The sequence below is a fragment of the Silene latifolia genome, unplaced genomic scaffold (genome assembly GCF_048544455.1).
Source record: "Silene latifolia isolate original U9 population unplaced genomic scaffold, ASM4854445v1 scaffold_244, whole genome shotgun sequence".
In the NCBI taxonomy this organism is placed as follows: Eukaryota; Viridiplantae; Streptophyta; class Magnoliopsida; order Caryophyllales; family Caryophyllaceae; genus Silene; species Silene latifolia.
This window is the reverse complement of record NW_027413192.1, coordinates 236,642-258,569: the sequence shown is the minus strand read 5'-3', so window position 1 is coordinate 258,569 and position 21,928 is coordinate 236,642. Positions and strand designations below refer to the sequence as shown.

Here is a 21,928-nt window from a genome sequence, read left to right as displayed (position 1 = left end):
ATATACGCCCTATCAAGTAAAGTACCAACTAACACATTCTTGTGTGAGACGGGCTAAACTTGTGATCGAGAGTATTGACCATACTTCATAACAACAATCACAAAATTAAACGCAACGCAAAAGCCAAAACACACCAAACAAAAACAAAAAAACACAGAATGTCAGGAGAAGAGGAAGAGAATGCAGCGGAACTAAAACTGGGCGAAGATTTCATAAAAGAGAAGTGTTTGATGAATGGCGAAGTCGCTATGATCCTTGAACGCCGTCTCGAACAGATGCAGCAGCTTTCAGATGACGCCATGAATACAATTCCGCAGGTGTTCGAAAAATCACTGCAGTATGTTCAGAAATTCAGCCGGTACAAGAATCCTGACGCGGTTCGACAGGTGCGGGAGATTCTTAGCCGACATCAGTTGGCGGAGTTTGAATTAGCTGTTCTTGGTAATCTGTGTCCTGAGACTGTTGAGGAAGCAATTGCTATGGTGCCTTCTCTTAAGGATAAGGGTAGAGGTCTTGATGATGATGCTATTGATAAGATGTTGAATGATCTTGCTCTTGTTAAGAGGTTTGATTGACGGCTTCTATTGATTTAGGGTTAGGGTTTCAAGGATGCTGGTGATTTGGGTATTGGTATTTTAGTTATTGGAAACATGGGTATTTGTTAATTTTGTGTTTTGTTTGGTTGTTATGTGATGGGTTGGTGTTTGCACACCAGGTGTTCGATGAAATTCCTGAATTAATGTTGTAAAACCCTGTTCTTTGTGACTTAATCTCAGTTTAATTTAATTCACTTCAGTTCTATCGATCTCATTTTTCAATATAGTTTAATTCAATACAGCTCAATTACGACAATTTCAGCTCGAAAGAAGTGGGGTTCTGTGTTTTGTTTTGGTGGTCATGTTAATGCTTTTTTTGTTGATTGAGGGATTTTTGTTATTATTTGATTTACAGTTAGGGTTTTAATTGGGAGCCATTTTGATTGTTGGTATATTGCTGGTTAGAACACATGAGTGGTTTTTGTTTGTTATAATGTGATGGATTGATGTTTGCACATGAAGTGTTTGCTGAATTGTCTTAATGAATGCTGTAAAATCCCGTTCCATTAATTTCAGTTTAATTCAATTTGATTCTGTTATTTATTACTGTATTTTTCATTTTGCTCAGTTTAATACAGTTCAGTTCGGGTAATTTCAGTTCAATAGAAGTGGGCAAAGACCTTGAACACAAATGTTAAATTAATTCCCAGTTACAGGCTGTGGCAGAGAGATGTGCTGCATTATGCTTCACTAAACAAATCTAGATCCAGAAACCCACATCTTACATTCTGAATAATAAATTATAGAACATTAAAAAAAATCATCACTTTTGCACTAATAAAGTTGACTAAACTTATAGTAACAGTATTAGAAGCAAAGGAAGTGAGTAAGAAATAAGAAACTGATCTAAAAGAAACACATTCTCTTCATGTTTACTGTCGGAAAAAACTCTTAATACTTCGAAAAGTTATTCCTTTTTCTCTCTTTCTCTTTTATTTTTAATAAAAAAATGCATTCATCCAAGTCTTTTTTATACTTGAAATCATGCTCATTCATTAACCATACTTATCTGTATTCATCTTCTTATTGATCTCTTGACCCACCAGAACCCACATCTCGATTTCAATATCAACATTATTATGCTAATCATGAAAAAGTGGTTACACTAATCTTACTGAATTATTACTAGTAGAAGACTAAGAATTATGTCTCATAATACAATAATAATGCACCTCAAAAATCATTTGATCATTTTCTTGTTCTTCTTTCACTGTTACATTGGTAGTTACACTATCAGTGGAGCAGCTTCCAATAATGAAGCTTCTGTTCTTTTATCAATAAAATCAAGTATTGTTGATCCACTGAATAAACTCCGTGATTGGAAGCTACCAGTTACCAACAATTCAGCACAATGCAATTGGGCTGGAGTTTCCTGCACCAATTTGGGAGAGATCGAAAAGCTCGATCTTTCCCATATGAATCTAACTGGTAAACTCTCAGGTGATTTCCAACGCCTGAGCTCTCTGTCTTTTCTCAACTTATGTGGCAATGGGTTTTCGTCCTCATTGCCGAATTCACTTACAAATCTAACATCACTGAAGTTCTTAGATGTGAGTCAAAATTTCTTTTCTGGGAATTTCCCAATTGGGTTTGGAAAAGTTGGTTCTTTGACATATTTGAATGGTTCTGGAAACAACTTTGAGGGTAATCTTCCTGGTGATTTGAGCAACTTAACATTGCTCGAGACGCTTGATCTTAGAGGAAGTTTTTTTGCAGGGTCAATTCCTGTGGCCTATAAGAATTTACAGAATTTGAAATTCTTAGGATTGTCAGGGAACAATTTGACAGGTATAATTCCGGCTCAGATTGGGCAGCTCTCATCATTGGAGACTTTGATCATTGGTTACAATACTTTTGAGCGCGGTATTCCTAGAGAATTGGGTAATCTTACAAACCTCAAGTACTTAGATTTGGCAATTGCCAATCTTGGTGGCGAAATTCCGGTTGAGTTAGGTGGGTTAGCTATGCTTGAGACCCTTTACTTGTATAAGAACAGTTTGGAAGGTCACATCCCTTCAACAATTGGTAATCTTTCTTCCTTGATCTTCCTTGATGCCTCGGATAATCTTCTTTCTGGGAAGATACCTGCTGAAATAGGTTCACTGAAGAACTTGCAGCTTGTAAATCTGATGTGCAACCAGTTAACTGGTACTGTCCCAACTGGAATAGGGAACTTGCCTCAATTGCAAATTCTTGAGCTCTGGAATAACTCCCTTTCCGGTCCTTTACCTAGTGATCTCGGTAAAAATTCTCCCTTGGAGTGGTTAGATATTTCATCCAATTCATTTTCAGGGAAAATTCCTGATGGAGTTTGCTACAGAGGTAATCTCACTAAGCTCATTCTTTTCAACAATGCCTTTTCTGGTTCGATACCATCTAGTTTGTCAAAATGTCTCTCCTTAGTTCGTGTTCGAGTGCAAAATAATAATCTTTCAGGAAGTATACCTTTAGGTCTTGGTAAACTAGGTAAGCTTCAAAGATTGGATTTGGCTAATAACAGTCTAACTGGCACAATTCCTGATGATCTTGCTTCTTCAACTTCTCTTTCGTTTATTGATTTATCGCGAAACATCCTGAAATCCTCTCTACCATCCACCATTTTTTCTCTTCCTAATCTCCAAGCTTTTATAGCATCAAACAATAACTTAATGGGAGAAATTCCAGATCAGTTTCAGGACTGCCCTTCACTTTCTGTTCTTGATCTGTCGTCAAACCACTTCACTGGTGTTATTCCTGAAAGTATTGCTTCCTGTGAAAAATTGGTGACTCTAAATCTTAAAAACAACCATCTAACTGGAGAAATCCCAGATTCTATCGCAATGATGCCAACACTGTCCATTCTTGACTTGTCTAGCAACAACCTAACCGGCAAAATCCCTGAAAAAATAGGTAGTTCACCAGCTTTAGAGGCGTTTAATGTGTCTTATAACCATCTTTCTGGCCTTGTCCCTTCAAATGGCGTGCTTAAGACTATAAACCCAGATGATCTAACAGGAAATGATGGCTTGTGTGGTGGGATCCTCCTTCCTTGTTCTAGATCATCCCTGTTTGGGTCAGGGCAGAGAAATCACCCTGCTAAACGCGTCTTAACTGGATGGGCCATCGGCGTTTCAGTTGTTTTGGCTATTGGGATCATAATCCTAGGGACCCACATCTTATACAAGAGATGGTATTCAAATGGCTCGTGTTTCGAGAGACATGATGTTGGCAGTGGTGACTGGCCATGGAGGCTAATGGCATTCCAAAGGCTTGGATTCACAAGCAACGAAATTTTGAGTTGCATCAAGGAATGTAACGTTATAGGGATGGGGTCCACAGGGATAGTCTACAAGGCCGAGTTGAATCGGTTAAACACAACTGTTGCAGTCAAGAAGCTATGGAAGTCAAACCATGATGATATTGAGGTAGGAAACGAAGGTGGTGATCTAGCAGGAGAGGTCAACCTTCTTGGAAAACTAAGGCACAGGAACATTGTGAGGTTATTGGGATTCCTATACAACGATAAGGAAGCTATGATTTTATACGAGTATATGCATAATGGTAATCTTGGAGAAGCTTTACACGGAAAACAAGCAGTAAAATTGTTGGTAGATTGGGTGTCTAGGTACAATATTGCAGTTGGGGTGGCTCAAGGGCTAGCCTACCTTCATCATGACTGTCACCCTCCGGTAATTCACCGAGATGTCAAATCAAACAACATATTGCTTGATGTCAATCTTGATGCAAGAATAGCAGATTTTGGATTGGCTAAAATGATGATCAAGAAGAACGAGACGGTCTCCATGGTTGCTGGTTCATATGGCTACATTGCCCCTGGTAAATCCCTTGCACTATCAAATCTTCTCTATGTTTTTCACTTTCGCACAGTCCTTGACAACATATCTGCTGATTGATGAAAATTTATGGCTTTGCCCTATAGATTTGTGACTGCCCATAACATTTTCATTAATACTAGCCAAATCTACATCAGTTATCTAAATGACTAAATGGTCATAGGTTCGATCCTCCGCCAGCTGAAATTTAAACCTTGTTAGGGACAGTCTGTAAAGTCCAATCTAAACCCTGAAAGAGGTCTGTGGTATGCAATATGATCTTGCCTTAGACTGGGATACTAGCCAAATATTAACATTTTGGTTTTGCTTGGCCTTTCAGAATATGGATACACGTTAAAGGTCGACGAGAAGAGTGATATCTACAGTTTTGGGGTGGTTCTTCTAGAGCTTCTAACTGGGAAAAGGCCAATAGATAAAGAATATGGAGAGTCGACAGACGTCGTAGAATGGATAAGAACCAAAGCAAGAAACAACAGACCGTTGGAAGAAGTGCTTGATCCAAGCTTAGCAGGAAACTGTAAACATGTCCAAGAAGAAATGTTACTAGTGCTTAGTATCGCGCTACTTTGCACGGCCAAGCAACCAAAAGACAGACCCTCTATGAGAGATGTCATAACAATGCTAGGAGAAGCAAAGCCAAGGAGAAAAAGCAGTAGCAGTGGAGTAATCATAGCTAGTATAGACAAGGATAAACCTGTTTTTAGCACATCTCCTGTAAATGGTCTTTAATAGCCCTTTTTTTCGGAACATAGATGAGAGTTACATTTGCCGTAATATTTATAGTTTGTATTTAGCATTTAATTTGTTTATTCCTTCTGTAATTCTGTGTAAGCCATGCTCAATTCGTTTGATGTTGCTGGTATGTAGCAGATCAATAGGTTTTGGTATAGACGGGTGGGGCAAACAGACGAGTAAAGACCTCTAATAAAATGGGTAGGGGGGACAAGGTGGGGCACCCCTATGTGCTTCCCACTTTATGACAAATGGGTATTTTGTGAGGAAAAATGATATCCGTCTATACGTATAGACGGATAGTGTCCGTCTATAATGAGAATTTGTGGTAGCAGATAAGGAGTACAGAAATTGTGAACACACTAGTTCTCTCACTCCCTTTTGTATCAGACTTGAAATGTCCGGATCCTTCGAAAATATGAAAATTTCAAAATTTAAATCGAATGGATCCGCAAGTTACATCCATGTTAATTTCATTTCAGCAAATTATATCATGAAAATGTCAATGTGACTATTCTTCAGCATTTACCAAGTCATTTCAGGACGTAAACAAAATTTGGATACCACATATCCGAGAGGGAAGCAAAAACATCAAAATCTTCTAGGAAATTACTAGAAAACATATATCCCCATAAAGATGAAAAAAATTATGGGGCGAAGGACAATGTGATCTAAATTATGCCTCTGACAGTCTGACTACCAACTGTGGGTTACTAATTTAACAAGCCTAATTGTTCGACACTAACAAGCACTCGGAGAGAAGGGAAGCAACGATTGAGGTGTTGCCCCCCTTTCGACATGATCGCTTCTTGTCCAGCTTTATTGGTAGGCACGTTGCTGGAAGCCATTACCTCTCGCACTATTGTAGTTGTTGCCGTCAAAGGCATTTCCCCGATCGGGGTTTCTAATACCACCACGTCCCCGGCCTCTGCCTCTTGCAACAGCTGACAGACACATGTACAATATTAGTTGAAAACTAAGACCACAGCTGAATTCATCAAGACTTTAAGGAAAAACAAAAACAATGTAGCACAAAAACGCATACCTCCACCTCGGCTAGTGTTATTGCTGTTTGCTCTCCTCTCCTCAATATAGACGCGCCTCCCCAACAGTTCTATTGGTGACGCCTACGATAGTTCAATTCAAGAATCAGGATGATTAAGGTTAGAGATAATATAGTAAACCTTGATAAGGTTATGAATAAGAGGGAGTTAGAAAGCGCAACCTTATTTTGCAGTGGTTTATACAGATAATACGTGACATTGAACTATGAATAGGAAATAAATAAAACGAGGATCTACAAACATGAATGAAACTGTCTAATAGATAAGAGAATCACATGGCTTTAGAAAATTGGAAGCCGTCACACATATTTTATAAAGTTAATTCCTCCAATCATTTGTTTGTAGTTCCAACTTCATTGGCCAAAAAAATCGAGCAATAATGCAATGGAAAATACATGGAAATCGTGGAGCCAAACATCATAATGGTCATAAAAACCAGGCAAAAGAGGAAAGATCTCGAATTGAAAACCCAAAAAGGAAAGTTGCAAGTTTAAAAATGGTTGAAAGGAGGCGTCAAACAAATGAGAAGCGAGGGAATAAAACATTTCAACTTCAAGATAACTTTACTTTATAGCACCTCCCACTCTTGGCGCTTGCTTGGATAATCTAAGAGCTAATATAAAGTCAAAAAAAAAAAAGTGAATTAACAATGATTTTATCTAAAATTCAGTTCTGTTTTAATTCACATTGACGATATTAGGTGAAATACACATACACTCATATAGTCATATGCCATGATTAAAAAATTTCATATGCACAAGTTCAGTTAATTAAAAGGTAAGCCATGAAGATTAAAACACATGTAAACAAAATTTGTCGAAAAATACATTAAACAAACAAAGCGAAGTTGCTTACATTAATCGCGTTATGAACACCAGACATATCTTCAAACTCAACAAACGCGAAGCAAACACCAACATCCTGAGAGTTAGATCCAGCATACGGTAAGCAGTTTACAAACAAGACTTGTGTAACGGACTTGACACAATTGGTGACTTCGAACTTACTTGTTTATTCCTGATGAATACTCCTTTGGGTTTTATTTTACCAAAATTCTTGAATTCCTTCTCGAGATCAGCATTTGTAACATTTAAGGGCAAGCTCCTCACATAGACAGAAGTCAGCTCCACTGAATTGTAAAGGTAGAGAAGAAAAATGAGAAAACAAAACTTTATATTCAGGCTCCAAAAGAAATTACAAATATACGGAGTATATACATATGATACATCCATGAGAATTAAGAAGAGGAAATTGCATGAAGACAACGGAAAGAACATAAGAAAACCCTTCAGTTCATTAAGCCATACAGGATGAGGACAGATACCTAAAGGAGTCTATCAGAACAGAAAGGAGAGGAACATCTAGTAAGGGCCGCAAGGCCCTAAAATGATTGGAATCTGCTAAGCCTAACAAAAATGCTTTCAAATTGAATGGTCAATGTGAGAGATTAAACAAAGTGAAAAAAAAAAAAAAGACGAGGGAAAACAAAAAAAAAAAGAGAGAGAGACAAAGCAAGAGAAGAAAAAATAATGTGATAGGGAAGAGAAGGTGAGATGAGGGCAAAAAATATAAAAGGAGAAAAAACAGATGTAAAAAAAAGTAGTAATACTCTTGCACAAGAACATTAAGGAAAGACAGCAATTAGAATAACATATTCAAGGAACAAATAATGTTAAAAAATATAGAGAAGAAAAAGCAATAAATAATAAATGAAAAAGAACTAAGACGCACTAAAATCGAACTCTATCCTCCATGTGATTCAATTCATCCATCCCTAAAGCCACATTTTCTTCAATCCCAAACTGATATTGTTTTCGGTCACCCTCCTCAAATTTGGTTTTCAATTTCAACCAAATAGGAGATGGAACATTTCGCCAATAAATAGTGCATGTTTACACAAAAATGCAAACATAAGTTGGCGCATCAACAGTCAACACTATCAAGATTAGCATGATGGTCCAAATTGCAGGACTCTCTTCACCCAATATTACATTGGAACAGCCAAATTTAGTTTCCACTTTTATTGCTTTGATTCTAGCCTCTTACACTATCAAGCAAGGGAGGACTTGACATCAAAACCAAGCATTTCCAATCATCGAACTTTTTTTTACGAATTAACAACCACTCTAAGACCTCAACAGGAACAATGAAAAATATAATGAAGAATGTCCACAACTCCACATAGTTATCTGAACCCTTTCGGATACACTGATCAAGAATTTTGATTCGCCGTCCCTCCATTTCCTTGATATCTTCCAAATTCCCATTTCCTATTCAGGCAGTTATATGTCTTCCACTTTCCCTTTTGCTAAGATTAGTATAGTAAAATGACATCTACCCTTCAATCAAACTTTAATCTTTCCACCCATCACAAGCCCAACCACCAGTCCCTTGCCCATGATCAGTCTTACCCACCGCCAACCCTAAAGTCCCTAAACCCTGCCCCTTCCTCCTTGACCCACTACTAGCCTTACTTCCCCACCCCCATCCTGCAGCCCCACACCTTTGTCTCATCTACCAACCACATTCCCTCGCCATAACCATCCTCAGCCAATAGGTCAGAATTAGCCTCAGTCTCACCCTTTCCCGTATTGCATCATCCACCAACAGATCTAAGCATTTACTTTCAACCAGCCATAATAGTCGACACAAGTTATAGAGTGATGCAAATGATGGAACCGGTATGGAAGGACAACTGACGATTATACGCGTTTTTGTGGGCAAAGGGTTAGTTGGGAAAAGGTAGGGATTTTGATGTTGTTGGATGAGGGAGCAGCGTTGTGGCTGTGGTGGGGGTTGAGAAGGGAACTGTTTGAGATGAGTTTGTGGTAGAGAAAAGGTGTATGTCATAGAGGAGAGGGTTAAGAGAGTACTATTGCGACATCCAGTTGTTTTGGTAGGTTTCTTAAACACATGTTGTGCCATTTTTTATGGCAGATATGAATGAAATGGAGGGAAGTAAACACGGTGCTAATTAAATACTGAAGTAAAGATCATCATATAAGTGTTTTTGTACGACATAATTTTTTTAAAAGGAATGAAACAACAGCACGTACACAGAGCCAGACTGCAAGCCCATTACAGTGGGCAAGGTAAACAAATAGTTTCAACAGAACCCCAGTCAAGGAATGAGATATCCTAATTACTAACTGATGAACAAAACAATCTTCCTAGATAGCGAATGTGGGAACATCGCTCCATTAAAGATGAGGGTATAATCAAATATGCAGCAGGAGTTGTAATCTAGATAAAAATTTCACACTCGTACCTTCCTTTTGGACAAGTCCGTCATCAGCTCCAGTGACAGACGCCTCAGGTACAAATGATGATGCTGAAGCGTTTAGTTGCTGAGCACTTGGTTGTTTCCTCTGCTCCAGTGGAGTTGGAGGACGCCTGCTTTGTCTTGCAGTGTGTTGGCGAGAAACCAATAGTTGGGAAGATTGTCCCTTTGATGCTTGCAACTGGACAATTTAAACATAAAAATCAAACTATGGTACTAGGCCATTTGCCAAAAGTACACTGTTTTCTCAAATACAATAGGTATAAAAGTAGGTCATTGGATCATTTAAAAAAAATTCAAAGGAATAAATTTATGAAATCCCCAGATTTTTTGCAAAGAAAGTACGACACATCACAATATACAAACAGTGAAGCTCCATCAAGAACTATGGAAGACTTCTTACTTGATTGAATAGAGACACAAGGCAAATTTGATGCAAACAGGTTTCTTGTTCATGAGTACCACAACTCAGATGAATTTACACCTAAGCTAATCGACATTTACCGGGTGCAGGAGTTAAACATCAAAAATTTAAGGAGGAAAGCATACAATGGATGCATATGATAATTTTGGGCGTTCTCCAGCAGGTTCGACAATAGGCTCTTCAGCCGGTGCAGGCGCATACGAATGTATAGGCTCTTCTTCATGATTATCAGCAGTCTCAAGGGGAGAAAACTCATGTATAGCAGCTTCCTCATGATAATCTTGTTGTTCATCCGGAAGGCTATATTTGTCTATGGGACTATCATTGTTGATATGGAGTGAGTTCACGTATTCCCTAGTCTCCTCCTCCAACTCGTAATTTGGAACTGTGAAGTCAAATAGAATCACCCCATGGCTCAGAAGATGTTAGTGCTCAGTTTAAAACATTAGTTAATAAAAGTTGTATAAAATCTCGGTTAATCCTGAACAAGAAGACTAGATGAGTTACGCTGATGTCAAATGATTTCCCTCCTAGTGTCTACTCATGGATTACATAATGACTAGCTGAAACTCTAAATTCTTAAGCTACTTTACCACATACAACTAAATTATAGCGGAAAGACAGAGAGACGTGATGTATATTGCACTTTCATTGCTTCATTGCCGAATATGAACGAAAGGGCAAGCCATATACAATTCTATATAATAAACATATGATTTGATTACGCTTGTCATGCCAAACAATGATTAAAATACCTGTCTGCTCTAGATGAGAATTATATGCATGTACTTCTGATTCAACTGGGATGTCAGGTAATTCAGGCTCTGGATGCTGGATAACAACGTCCTCGTCTTGAATTTGAAGAACATCATTCATGACGAAGAAACCTTTATTTTGGGGAGCTAAGAAGAAGGCCTGTGTGAATTTCCTTTTTCCATAGTAGTTCCTGGACCTTACGATGCCCGACACAATAAGCAGAACGCCACCATTCCATGAATTTTGGGCATTCAGTTGCGTGACTTCAACTTTCGTGATATTTAGAGAAGTGAGTAGGGAATGAATACCCTTCCATACAATAAAAAGGTCATTAGTCAGACCAAAAGATCCATACAGGAAAAAAAAAAAAATATATCATCCAATATTTCCCAAAGCTAGAATTGTACAGAGTAACATTTAAACTTGCTGGACAAGAGAAAAATAACATGAATCCATTGATAAGTGCACGTAATAAACAATTCATACTAAGGAAAAAGAATAAGCATATATGTTTTGAGTGGAAGTGGCAATATTAGACAACTAGGTTAACTTTGAACATCCCTTTTCCTATACATTTACTATAACTATTCTTGAAATTCAAAAAGGATTACAAAAGTAAATGCCAGATATCCTGGGGCAAAGAAGAAGTATAAGGGAGGGAAAAAACTTCCAAAAATATATCTGGAAAGTGCATAGAAGTGACCTTGCAGACTGCACCTTCTTTACGAGGCAGCCTTGCACCTAGCCACACAATGACACAAGGCACCTTTCCAAAAATAAGTTTCACTAGTGCAGTCAGATAATACGAAGATTTTTAAGCCCACAGCCGGAATCAACAACCCCATATACAAAGCTCTTTCCCTAAACAGATATCTCACTAACAAGCCAAAGAATGATCACGCCTCCATAAATGAGAAAATGTGTAGCTTTATTGCTATAGATCCTCATTGGCCAATTACTCAACGCTCATATTCTAAATTATTTCCAGAAAAACTGGTCACCACTCGCTCCATCACTCAAAACTTAATTTTAGTAAAACAAAACATATACCTACACTTGAATCAAACAATTCATTCACATAACAGTATATCTTCTTCTTCATTAAACACAAAGAACCAAACTTTTTCTTTCGCTCAATAAACTAAACATAAGCTGATAGAATTCTAATCTTTCACCGAACAAAAACATCACATTAATTACATAAAATACCTCTAAGAAAGAATTAAAAAAAAAAAAAAAAAAAAAAAAAGAGAGGGAGGGGGGGGGGGGGGGGGGGTTGTTGAACAGATGCACTACTTAGTAACAATTCATTAACAGTATATATTCTTCTTCAGCAAACACAAAGATCCAATCTTTGTCGTCTTCATCGAGTAAACTAAAACCATAAACTGATAACACTGCCGAATAAAAACATAACACCAATCAAATTAACTTCACAAAAACTAAACCATAGTAAAAATTTACCAGCATGGTGGAAGCAGTTTTAACACCATCCCCATCAACTCGAGTCATGGTGCTTGAATCATTGTAATATTGATGAGAATACTCCGGCGTCTCACTTAGCAATTGATAATACGGAGCGATAAAATATGAACCCACCTACATAATTTTACACCCACCATCAACAAATCATCCTCCGAAAATTAAATAGAATAAATTAAACAGAGCAATGCAGACAGTGGCCAAACTAGAGCGCTAGCAAAGGTGCTCGCCTCTAAGTAAACTAAAGATTTGACCTTTTAGTCAAAAGTCCGAACTTTTTTCGAGTTTACCTTATTACATTAATTAATAATAACTCATCCCCTGAAATTTTTCAAACCCCTAACTACGAATCCTGGTTCCGCTATCGAATGGATAGTAATATACAGTAAATAAAAGATTATGGAACAAAGATTTTAAAACAATGGGTTTACCTCAAGAGCAGGGTTATTAGACGCAGACATTGATGAAAGCTTAAGCAAAACCCTAAACTAATGAAGACCCAGAAATTATCAAAAATAAAAACTTTTGGAGAGTTTTGGATTTGATTTGCATGTATATATATATCTTCAAAATTCTGGAAAGGGTCGTATGTTTTTGGGGTTTATAAAAGAGTCCAGAGTTGGAAATATATATAAGACCCAAAATCTCCAAAATTTAGAGATTGGAGAGAAGAAGGAATTCGGGATTTCTGATTTAGACAAAATCAAATTCTTCCTTTTTTTTATTATTTTTTTGAGAGATTTCTTACTAAATCTTCTTTTACCATATTATTTTTTTCTATATTTTAAAATACATTTTTGTTTATTATTTTTTCCGGAAATTTCTCATAATACCACGGTACTCTGTGTTTAGCTTTTTCTTTGCCAGAATACCCTTTTGACAAATTTCCGTCATAACGTCGTTACTCCTATGAGTAATTAGATGAGTAATTTGGTACTAGTATAGCTCCCGTGCAAATGCACGGTATTTTAGATACATATATTATAGGATTTGACAATTAATTAAACTAATGCAGTTTACCTCCATTTTGAAAAGGGTGGAAAATTTGCATATGTAATTCCAAGACGATATTTTATTAGCCTTATTTATGTAAAAGTTAGAAATGATTGATGCTATGAAAATAAATTAAGAGATAAATATTGTTTAGTAAATATTGATAGTGAACATTAATTAATTAGGAAATCAGTAAAATATTACCTAGGCGGAAAATTTAAACATGAGGATTTAGAGATCTGTTAATCTTTTAGTATATAGGAGATTTATATCCACAATTTCTTATTTCATAGAAAATTAATGAATTTTTTATCATAAAAATTGTGGAGGAAAATCTTTTGCATATCAAATTTGTGCAGATTCTAAGCATTTTAATTTTATGAATATATCCAATTAAAAAATTATATCCATTTATAGTTAAAGATATCTCTATAGAATAGACTATAATAATAAACCTATTCTTTTAGTAAATAGGGGATGTTATGTTATTTGTGTTTTACTATTTATTAGGTATAGGTACTAGTTTGGATGCCCGTGCGTTGCAACGGGGTAATTAACTTAGTAACAAAAAAAATGGTTATAAGGTCTTAATATTTACATCTTATGTCTAATCATTTATTTAGATATGATCAAAAGTCAATACATCTTATTTAAGAGACGCAAAAGATGTTGGGTTGATGATACCTAAGTTCCAAAGATGCCTCATATTTATAATCATAAGACCACCACATCTTATGTTAATCTTTCGATGTGAGACAATTCTATTATTTTCGATTGTCTTAAAATAATTATAATATCACTAATATAGTAATATATAATCGCTTTTATAATTATCTACGTAATTAATATTTGTATGGTATTGTTGTAACTAAGGTTTGCCGTTAATACAAACTCTTATAAGAACTCTCTAAGATAATATTTAAGCGATTCAAAAGATTTTGGGTTGATACCCCTAAGTTTCAAATATGACTCTTATCTGCTTTACTACTAGGAGAATAAAAATTCTCTTAATTTTCCCGCCTAAATAAAATATCTTTCTTAATGGGCCTTTTTCAGATACTTTAACTATCATGAAAAATGGGCTATAAATTGACAATTTTTAAATAATCTTTCCTTCCCTATTTTAAAACTAGCTCAAATAAAATTTCTTTTCTATTCATTTTTATTACTCTATCAAATTTTCTCTCTTTTGTACTCATCGAAAACAACTATGTCTAATTACAATTACACACACAAACTGAGAAGATGCAATACGTTCAATTGGAACGTTACTTACAGAGTTAAAAGATTTAATTTTATCACAAAATAACGATTATAATCCTAATTAAAAATATTGCATTTCTATCGTTCTGTTTTCTCGATTGAAAATTCAATACCTTTTGTATTAAGAAAGCTGTATGTTTCAAGATCATTATTGTTCATGATTAAAGATTCGAACTTTTGACCACCTTAAATATTTGTTTACACTTTTTAAAATTATAATTTGTTCGTAGTCTTTTGTTTTGTTCCAAAAATAAATGTGTGAAGAAAATGTATTTTCTAAATTTTTATGGCTCTTATTATTCTCGAGCTATTACCTTTAGCAATATCTCAACGTTAAATACAACTATGAAACTTTTATATTTTTTTCTACTCTGTAGATTCCAAAAACTTAAAATACCGTGCATTTGAACGGGAACTACACTAGTTTATAATCATGTGATATCTCACCTCATGATAATCTTCTAATGTGGGACAATTCAACTATTTATATGTAGTATATTTACCACACCTACATTATTTTTCAATGTGAGACAAACAATATACTTAAAATACACCATCTTTTTCGCACCTAATTCGACATCTAACCCAGTTTAATAATAATAAGCAAATACTATACTATTTATTAATATTCGTAAAGTACATTTTTTTAACTTCTTATCATAACTAAAATATGTGCAAATAATATAATACCATATTCTAATGCTAACATTTATTTACCACGAATCTAATTATATAAATTTTCAAAAACAAATTTATGTTACTTTTTTGCTAAATGAGATGTATAAGTTTTTATATAATAAACATCACTTGGACATAATATAAAAAATATATATATCATACCGTGAAGATAATGATATAAACTCTTAAGAGCTCTCCAAGACAATGCTTAAGAGACTCAGAAGGTTTTGGGTTGGTATTTAGGTTCTAAGGATGCCTTCTATTTATAATCATATGATCACTCACCTTATGCTAAACTTTCGATGTGGATAATTTTATTATTTATACATAATATATTCACCACACCAATATATTTTTCAATGTGGGACAATTAAACATACTTAGAAATACACCATCTTTTTCGCACATAATTCGACATCTAACCCGGGTTAATTATAATGAGCAAATACTATACTCCCTCCATTCAAGACCGAATACAACATTCCTTTTTTTTACACTATTCATGAACGAATAGAATCTTTACGATTCCTTGCAATATGTAATATGGTCATGTGAGATTTTAATTGATTCACCTATAAAGTACAATGAGAATATCAAATTTTTAAATTTTTTATAATGTAAACTTAAAAATATTTACGTTGTAATTTATGTCTTGGCAAGTGTGTAAATGAAAATGTTGTATTTGGTCTTGAATGGAGGGAGTACTATTTATTAATATTCGTACGTTTGTTTTTAAATTTTTTATCATAATTTAAAATAGATGCAAATAATATGATACTATATTCTAATGCTTGCATTTCTTTTACCAAGAATCTATTATAATATAATTTTCATAATTTTTTTATAATACTTTTTTTGGCAAATGAGATGTATAAGTTTTTATATAAAGATTATAAACATCACTTGAATATAATACATAATATAGAAAATATATATATATATATATATATATATATATATATATATATATATATATATATCATACTGTGTAGATAATGATATAAACTCTTAAGAGCTCTCCAAAACAATACTTAAGAGACTCAAAATGTTTTTGGTTGGTATAGATTCCAATGATGACTCCTATTTATAATCATAGGATCACCCACCTTATGTTAATCTTTCGATGTGGGACAATTATATAATTTATACCTATTATAATCCTTACACGGCTACACTAACATTGTTTTTCAATGTGGGACATATAACATATTAAGAAGTATACCATCTAATATGTGCAAATCATATGAAATCTATACTCTAATGAAAGCATATTTTTGCCACGAATCTAATTATATTATCTTCATAATTTTTATAACGACATTTTTTTGCCAAATGAAATGTTAAAGTTTTTATATAAAAATTAGAAACTTCTCATGAATATAAAATAGGAAATATAGATATTATAATAATTAAAAGATTCTCCACTTTATTTTTATGTGGAAAAAATTATTTATGAAACTTTCCTAAATTAATTTTTGATGATGTGGACGCTCTAAAATCGCTCGAAAAAACTCTCTTTTATGTAGATACATAGATTAAATGTTAGTGTATTAGATAAAATAAGGTTTTAGGTATTAGCTGATGAAGTGTTAGTATATTAGATAACAAAAAAAAGGCATCATAAGTCACAGTAATAACGGCGTTATGACGGAAGTTTGCCAAAGGGAATGAAAAAGGTAAACACGGGTGCCATATGTAGAAACTTAAAATAAGGGATATCATGTGTAATCTGCCAAAGTTCGAGGGTATCATGGAAAATTTCCGTTTTTTTGGTGATAAAGAGAGGGGCACAAAGACAATTTTGATACGGGATTTGGACTCGGGTCACGGACCTCATCTTTCATGACTTTTACCAATTTACCAACTAAAGTAGAATGAGAAAATTATAAGAAATAAAGACGGGGTCAAATGTGAGAAAATTATTGATTTTGCTATTCTGTTTCAACAGCTCTATTGTTTGTCAAATAATGTATTTTACTAATTCTGCTAATTAAAATATGTTGGTCAAACTTTCAAATAAAACATGGCATTTATAACTTGCTTCTTTTGCCGAAAGTAATCTTTTGATAACCAAACAGAGCCAAGTAAAAATAAAAGACTAAAGGGGGGAGGACATGTTCATGTCGAATTATCGGTGAACCGTGATTGAGGTTTGAATTTTAATACGAGTAATTTAGATTGAGATTACGAGTTGGGTTGGATTACCAACTCAATGAAGGGTTCAGTTGGCTTGACATACGTGGTTTCTGTAGGTAGTATGGATGTTGTGGGTTTCTCTAATATTTTAATGTGCACCCAGACCATGTTTGGTAATTAGCAAATTACTTTGCATAACTGCATAAGTAAATTGTAAATGACATATTTTAGTAGGAGGTTGAATCGATGATTTTTACTATTTTAATTAACTGAATTAGTTAAAATGTTTGATAATTAACAGATTAAGATTACTAAATTGTTACATTAATATGTAAAATAAAGTAAAATTTTCTTTTTAGAATATGTTAAGCAGACAACCAATATGGGAGGTTATGTAGCACCAAAACGGATACGAGCACGACATGGACCCTTGATACGACATCCCATGAAATTTAGGACACGAGACATGTTATTTAAATTTAATAAAATATATATTTTGTAATTATAAATAATTGAAGGTAAATTTTAACTTTGACAATAAGTCCGTAACTTATTCTCACCCAAACTCATCCCCCTTTTTTTACTACTAAGAGAATAAAATTTTTCTTAATTTTTCCTCCAAAATGCACCAACCTTAATAAGGAAACAATTAAAATTTTGTTTTAATAAACTATTATATTTTCCTTAAAATATAATCTTATTATCATAGTTTAATCTTTTAATTAAATTCAAAATTATGATTTTTTCATTATAATAAAATAATTTTGGTAATAAACTATAGCATATAAGTTGCTAAATTTTTCATAATGTAATAATGATTACTTTAGAAAATAACTTAACATATACTTACTATTAGGTTCGTGACAAAAAAAATTCATTAAAAAAATTGGAGAGAATTATAAAATGAAATCCGTAGTTTTATGATAAAAAAAAGTACTTTTATGTAAATATACATTTGATGCATAACTTTACTCAATTCTCTTTGATTAATTTTCCATTTCAATTTTTTTTTGTTTCATATCAAAATACAATGAAGTGAAATATTAATAAGGTGTCGATTTAAATAATAACCTAAAAAAATCAAAACTCTATATATACCGCGCATACACTGCGCGATCTATACTAGTCTTCTAATCAATTTATTTCGACATCTCATTCCTCGTTTAAACTATAACACGTTTAGGCGTGTGTCTGATTAGTGTCGGTGTCTGACACGGTGTCAGACACGGGATGACTGGTTAGGAGGAGTACCCGTGCTACCTAGATGGGAGGTGAACAACATGTTGTAAAACACCAAATTATACAATACAATACGGTATACGATTTTAATCATACGAACTTCCGTACATACAATACGGTTTATACAAAAATCGTATCGGATACGGATTGACACAATTTGGAACAACATAAATGGTTTCTGATGTGGTTCTTATTTTTCAAAGGAAATATTAGAAAATATAAATCACAAAACATTGAATATGTTAGTAACTAAGCTTTATTACTCTTATATTCTTTAAGAAATTTACGCTTTTACTTTATAACTAGGTTTGATATCCGGTTACGCTCGGGCTACCTTTATTTACCATTTAAATTTTATTTTTACGAAATATGATTCGCTAAATTTGGGTTAACACATACATTTACAATTTATATTTTGAAATTATGATGAGATGTAAAATTAATCAACAAATTATGAGACACTTTTAACACTCCCGTTGTTAATATTATTACTTTCACTATATCCTCTATTAATACTATTATGTTCACTACTTTTTCGGTTACTGTTGTTTCTTTAACTACTCCTGCTATTTTTATGGTTAACCCGTTAGTTTTGTCAAACTCATATATTTAAATAAATTAATATTTTCCTAAAATCGAATCGTTAGTTAATTTTTCATACTCTCACACTTGTTTCCATTGTTACTTTCATTACATGTGTTGTGACGACTATTACTTTCACTTCTCCCGCCGTCATTATTTTTTCTTTCAATACTCCCGCATTTATTATTTTTAATTTCACTATTTCCGTTGTTGCTAATATGAGTTTCACTACCCCGCTGCTATTATTGTTACTTTTACTACTCACATGGGTGATTACTATCATATTAGTTGATTATCTAGTTGTATTAGAGTTATATATTTAAATAAATCTAAAATATAGATTAAAATATTATTTAAGAGCAATCATTATTTTTTGCTAATTAAATTACAAATCTAATGAATTATGGAATATTATATTTTTTTGGAAATCTAGATTGATTTATTACCTTTTAATAGTTTCCAAAATATAAAATACTTATATTATAATTGTGTATGTTAAATAATTAATATCATAAGTGGGGCGTGTTTATTTTAAGGAAACTCACCATATTCTGGTATTCTCTTAATTAATATTTTAACCAAAACTATATAATATTTACATTGAAGTCCCTTGTTCAGGTCCATCATACATCGCTATCAATTAAAAAGTATATAGTATAATTAATTTGTATAAATTTATTTAATTACATAGAAGTCCCTTGATTTCTGAAATATATATATATATACTAGGTTTGGTGCCCGGCTACGCCCGGGCTACCTTTATTTTATATGAAATATGATACGCTAAATTTGGTTAACACATACATTTACAATTTATATCTTGAAATTATAATGAGATGTAAAAATCATCAACAAATTATGAGACACGTTCACCATTCCCGCTGTAATATTATTAATTTCAGTACATCCCTTGTTAATACTATATTTCTTCGGTTACTATTGTTTGTTTAACTACTCCTGCTATTTTTTAACCCGTTAGTTTTGTCAAACTCATATATTTAAATAATTTTTTTTTTAAAATCGAATTGTTAGTTAATTTTTCATACCCTCTCCGTTGTTCCTATGTTACTTTCATTACATGTGTTGTGACTACTATTACTTTCACCTCTCCCGCCGTCATTATTTTTTTCATTACTACCACATTTATTATTGTTAATTTTACTACTCCCATTACTGCTAGTATGGCTTTCACTACTCCCGCTGCTATTATTGTTGCTTTTACTACTCACAATGCGTCGATTAGTTTACTAATCGATTCAACAAATATAATATTATTAGATTTATATATTTAAATAAATCTGAAATATTAAATTAGAATATTAATAAAGAGCAATCATTAATTTTTACTAATTAAATTGCAAACTTAATGAATTATGAAATACAGTATTATATTTTTTTTGGAAATTTAGATTGATTTATTTACCTTTTAATTGTTTCCAAAATATAACATATTTATATTATATTTGTGTATGTTAAATAACTAACATCTTTATACTAATTAATACCATAAGTGAGGGTCTGTTTATTTTAAGGAAACTTATCATATTCTGGTATTATCTAAATTTATATTTCAACCAAAACTATATAATATTAAAATTAAAGTCCCTTGTCCAGGTTCATCACACAGTGCTATGATTAAAAACTATATAGTATAATTAATTTGTATAGATTTACTTTGAAGTCCCGTGGTTTCTAGAATTAATATATAGTATTGATATATATAGTATTGATTGATACTTGCAAGTTATTAAAAAAACAAAGAAAAAAGAGATAAAATTACACAAATTGAACTAAACACCGAATACCGCATATAGGGTTTCCATATATCCGTAAAAAAACGGATGTACAGTTTTCGTACATACGAAAAAAAAACTGTATCGGATAATAAGGATATTAAAAAAGGATATTTTAAAAACCGGATATTCGAAAAGGTTTCCAAAATTGTATCGGTGTTAGTGTGAAAAACAAGATTAGTACTTTAAGGTACCTTGGAGGTTGTAACTACCCTCCTATACTTTGTGATACACCCTTTAATGCAAGGGTTTGAGCCACGATTCTAGATGCGTAATCTAATAAACAACGCTAAATTACTTATGATAATTTAGCGCTCAACAATGAATGATATAATTCTCAAACTTAAACATAGAAATTCCCAACGATATTTATATATCAAGAAGATTCCAATAACACAACATCAACTACAGTCTTCACAAGAGTACTTGTGGATGCTAAATTACAGACTAAGGGATAGATGGCTGATTACCTGTAACACCCCCATACTCCAAGTGCCTTACCAGGACCACTCATGTATAAAGCTGTTACTACCTCGGTTCCCCGAGGCAATGATAATCATAAGACAATAACGAAACGACATTTAAATAGTATAAGTTTAGTGAAAGAATACAATCCAAAACCAAATGCCCAAAATACGGGTTACATGTTCTCAAAACAACTGTCTAATCAACTAAATAAGAATGTCTGACAAACTACTAAAGTTACAGCGGAAGACTCTATCATCTGAAGGTGACACATCCCAGCTAGCCCATGTATCTCGACTCATACCTGCTCACCAACTGCTCACCATCCCCGAATGGATCACCACATTTTTTAAAACAATAAACGGGGTCAGTACTAATCACACAATTTATATAGCTCAACAAAACAACAAATAACACAGCTCAATCGTCACAGATGTACTCCGAACTCCATCACAAACTCCACAATACTGACTACACACTAAAGTGTGTAGCCCTGCCAGAGTACCCATCGCAACAGGTTACTCCTCGCCGCCAGTGGGGGACCGCAGCCGTTCCCACCTAAGCCCCGCTCATCTCCGTCGAGCGATAAACCCAAATCCATTAATGTGCACA

At 33.6% G+C, this 21,928-nt stretch overlaps 3 protein-coding genes across 3 annotated transcripts; 2 read left to right on the top strand and 1 right to left on the bottom strand.

The window, feature by feature from the left end:
* Window positions 1–158: 158 nt before the first annotated feature.
* On the top strand, window positions 159–805 carry LOC141638987 (DNA-directed RNA polymerase II subunit 4). Its single transcript, XM_074448171.1, has one exon. The coding sequence runs from the start codon at window positions 159–161 to the stop codon at window positions 573–575; it is 417 nt and encodes a 138-aa protein (XP_074304272.1). The 3' UTR covers window positions 576–805.
* A 307-nt stretch (window positions 806–1,112) lies between these two features.
* Window positions 1,113–5,460, top strand: LOC141638986 (uncharacterized). The gene is made up of 2 exons (XM_074448170.1): window positions 1,113–4,412; window positions 4,749–5,460. The coding sequence occupies exons 1-2, from the start codon at window positions 1,742–1,744 to the stop codon at window positions 5,156–5,158; spliced, it is 3,081 nt and encodes a 1,026-aa protein (XP_074304271.1). The 5' UTR covers window positions 1,113–1,741; the 3' UTR covers window positions 5,159–5,460.
* A 177-nt stretch (window positions 5,461–5,637) lies between these two features.
* On the bottom strand, window positions 5,638–12,834 carry LOC141638989 (nuclear transport factor 2-like). The gene is made up of 9 exons (XM_074448172.1): window positions 12,599–12,834; window positions 12,150–12,284; window positions 10,685–10,994; window positions 10,055–10,314; window positions 9,494–9,686; window positions 7,233–7,354; window positions 7,081–7,146; window positions 6,207–6,288; window positions 5,638–6,105 (listed from the first exon to the last, which is right to left on the bottom strand). The coding sequence occupies exons 1-9, from the start codon at window positions 12,626–12,628 to the stop codon at window positions 5,981–5,983; spliced, it is 1,323 nt and encodes a 440-aa protein (XP_074304273.1). The 5' UTR covers window positions 12,629–12,834; the 3' UTR covers window positions 5,638–5,980.
* Window positions 12,835–21,928: the final 9,094 nt, after the last annotated feature.

Coding starts and splice junctions, on each gene's coding strand:
- LOC141638989 (XM_074448172.1), bottom strand. CDS start 12,628: ATGTCTGCGTCTAATAACCCTGCTCTTGAG. Junction 10,995..12,149: donor AAACTGCTTCCACCATGCTG/GTAAATTTTTAC, acceptor ATTGTATGGAAG/GGTATTCATTCCCTACTCAC. Junction 7,147..7,232: donor TATTCATCAGGAATAAACAA/GTAAGTTCGAAG, acceptor TCTAACTCTCAG/GATGTTGGTGTTTGCTTCGC.
- LOC141638987 (XM_074448171.1), top strand. CDS start 159: ATGTCAGGAGAAGAGGAAGAGAATGCAGCGGAACTAAAACTGGGCGAA.
- LOC141638986 (XM_074448170.1), top strand. CDS start 1,742: ATGTCTCATAATACAATAATAATGCACCTCAAAAATCATTTGATCATT. Junction 4,413..4,748: donor ATATGGCTACATTGCCCCTG/GTAAATCCCTTG, acceptor TTGGCCTTTCAG/AATATGGATACACGTTAAAG.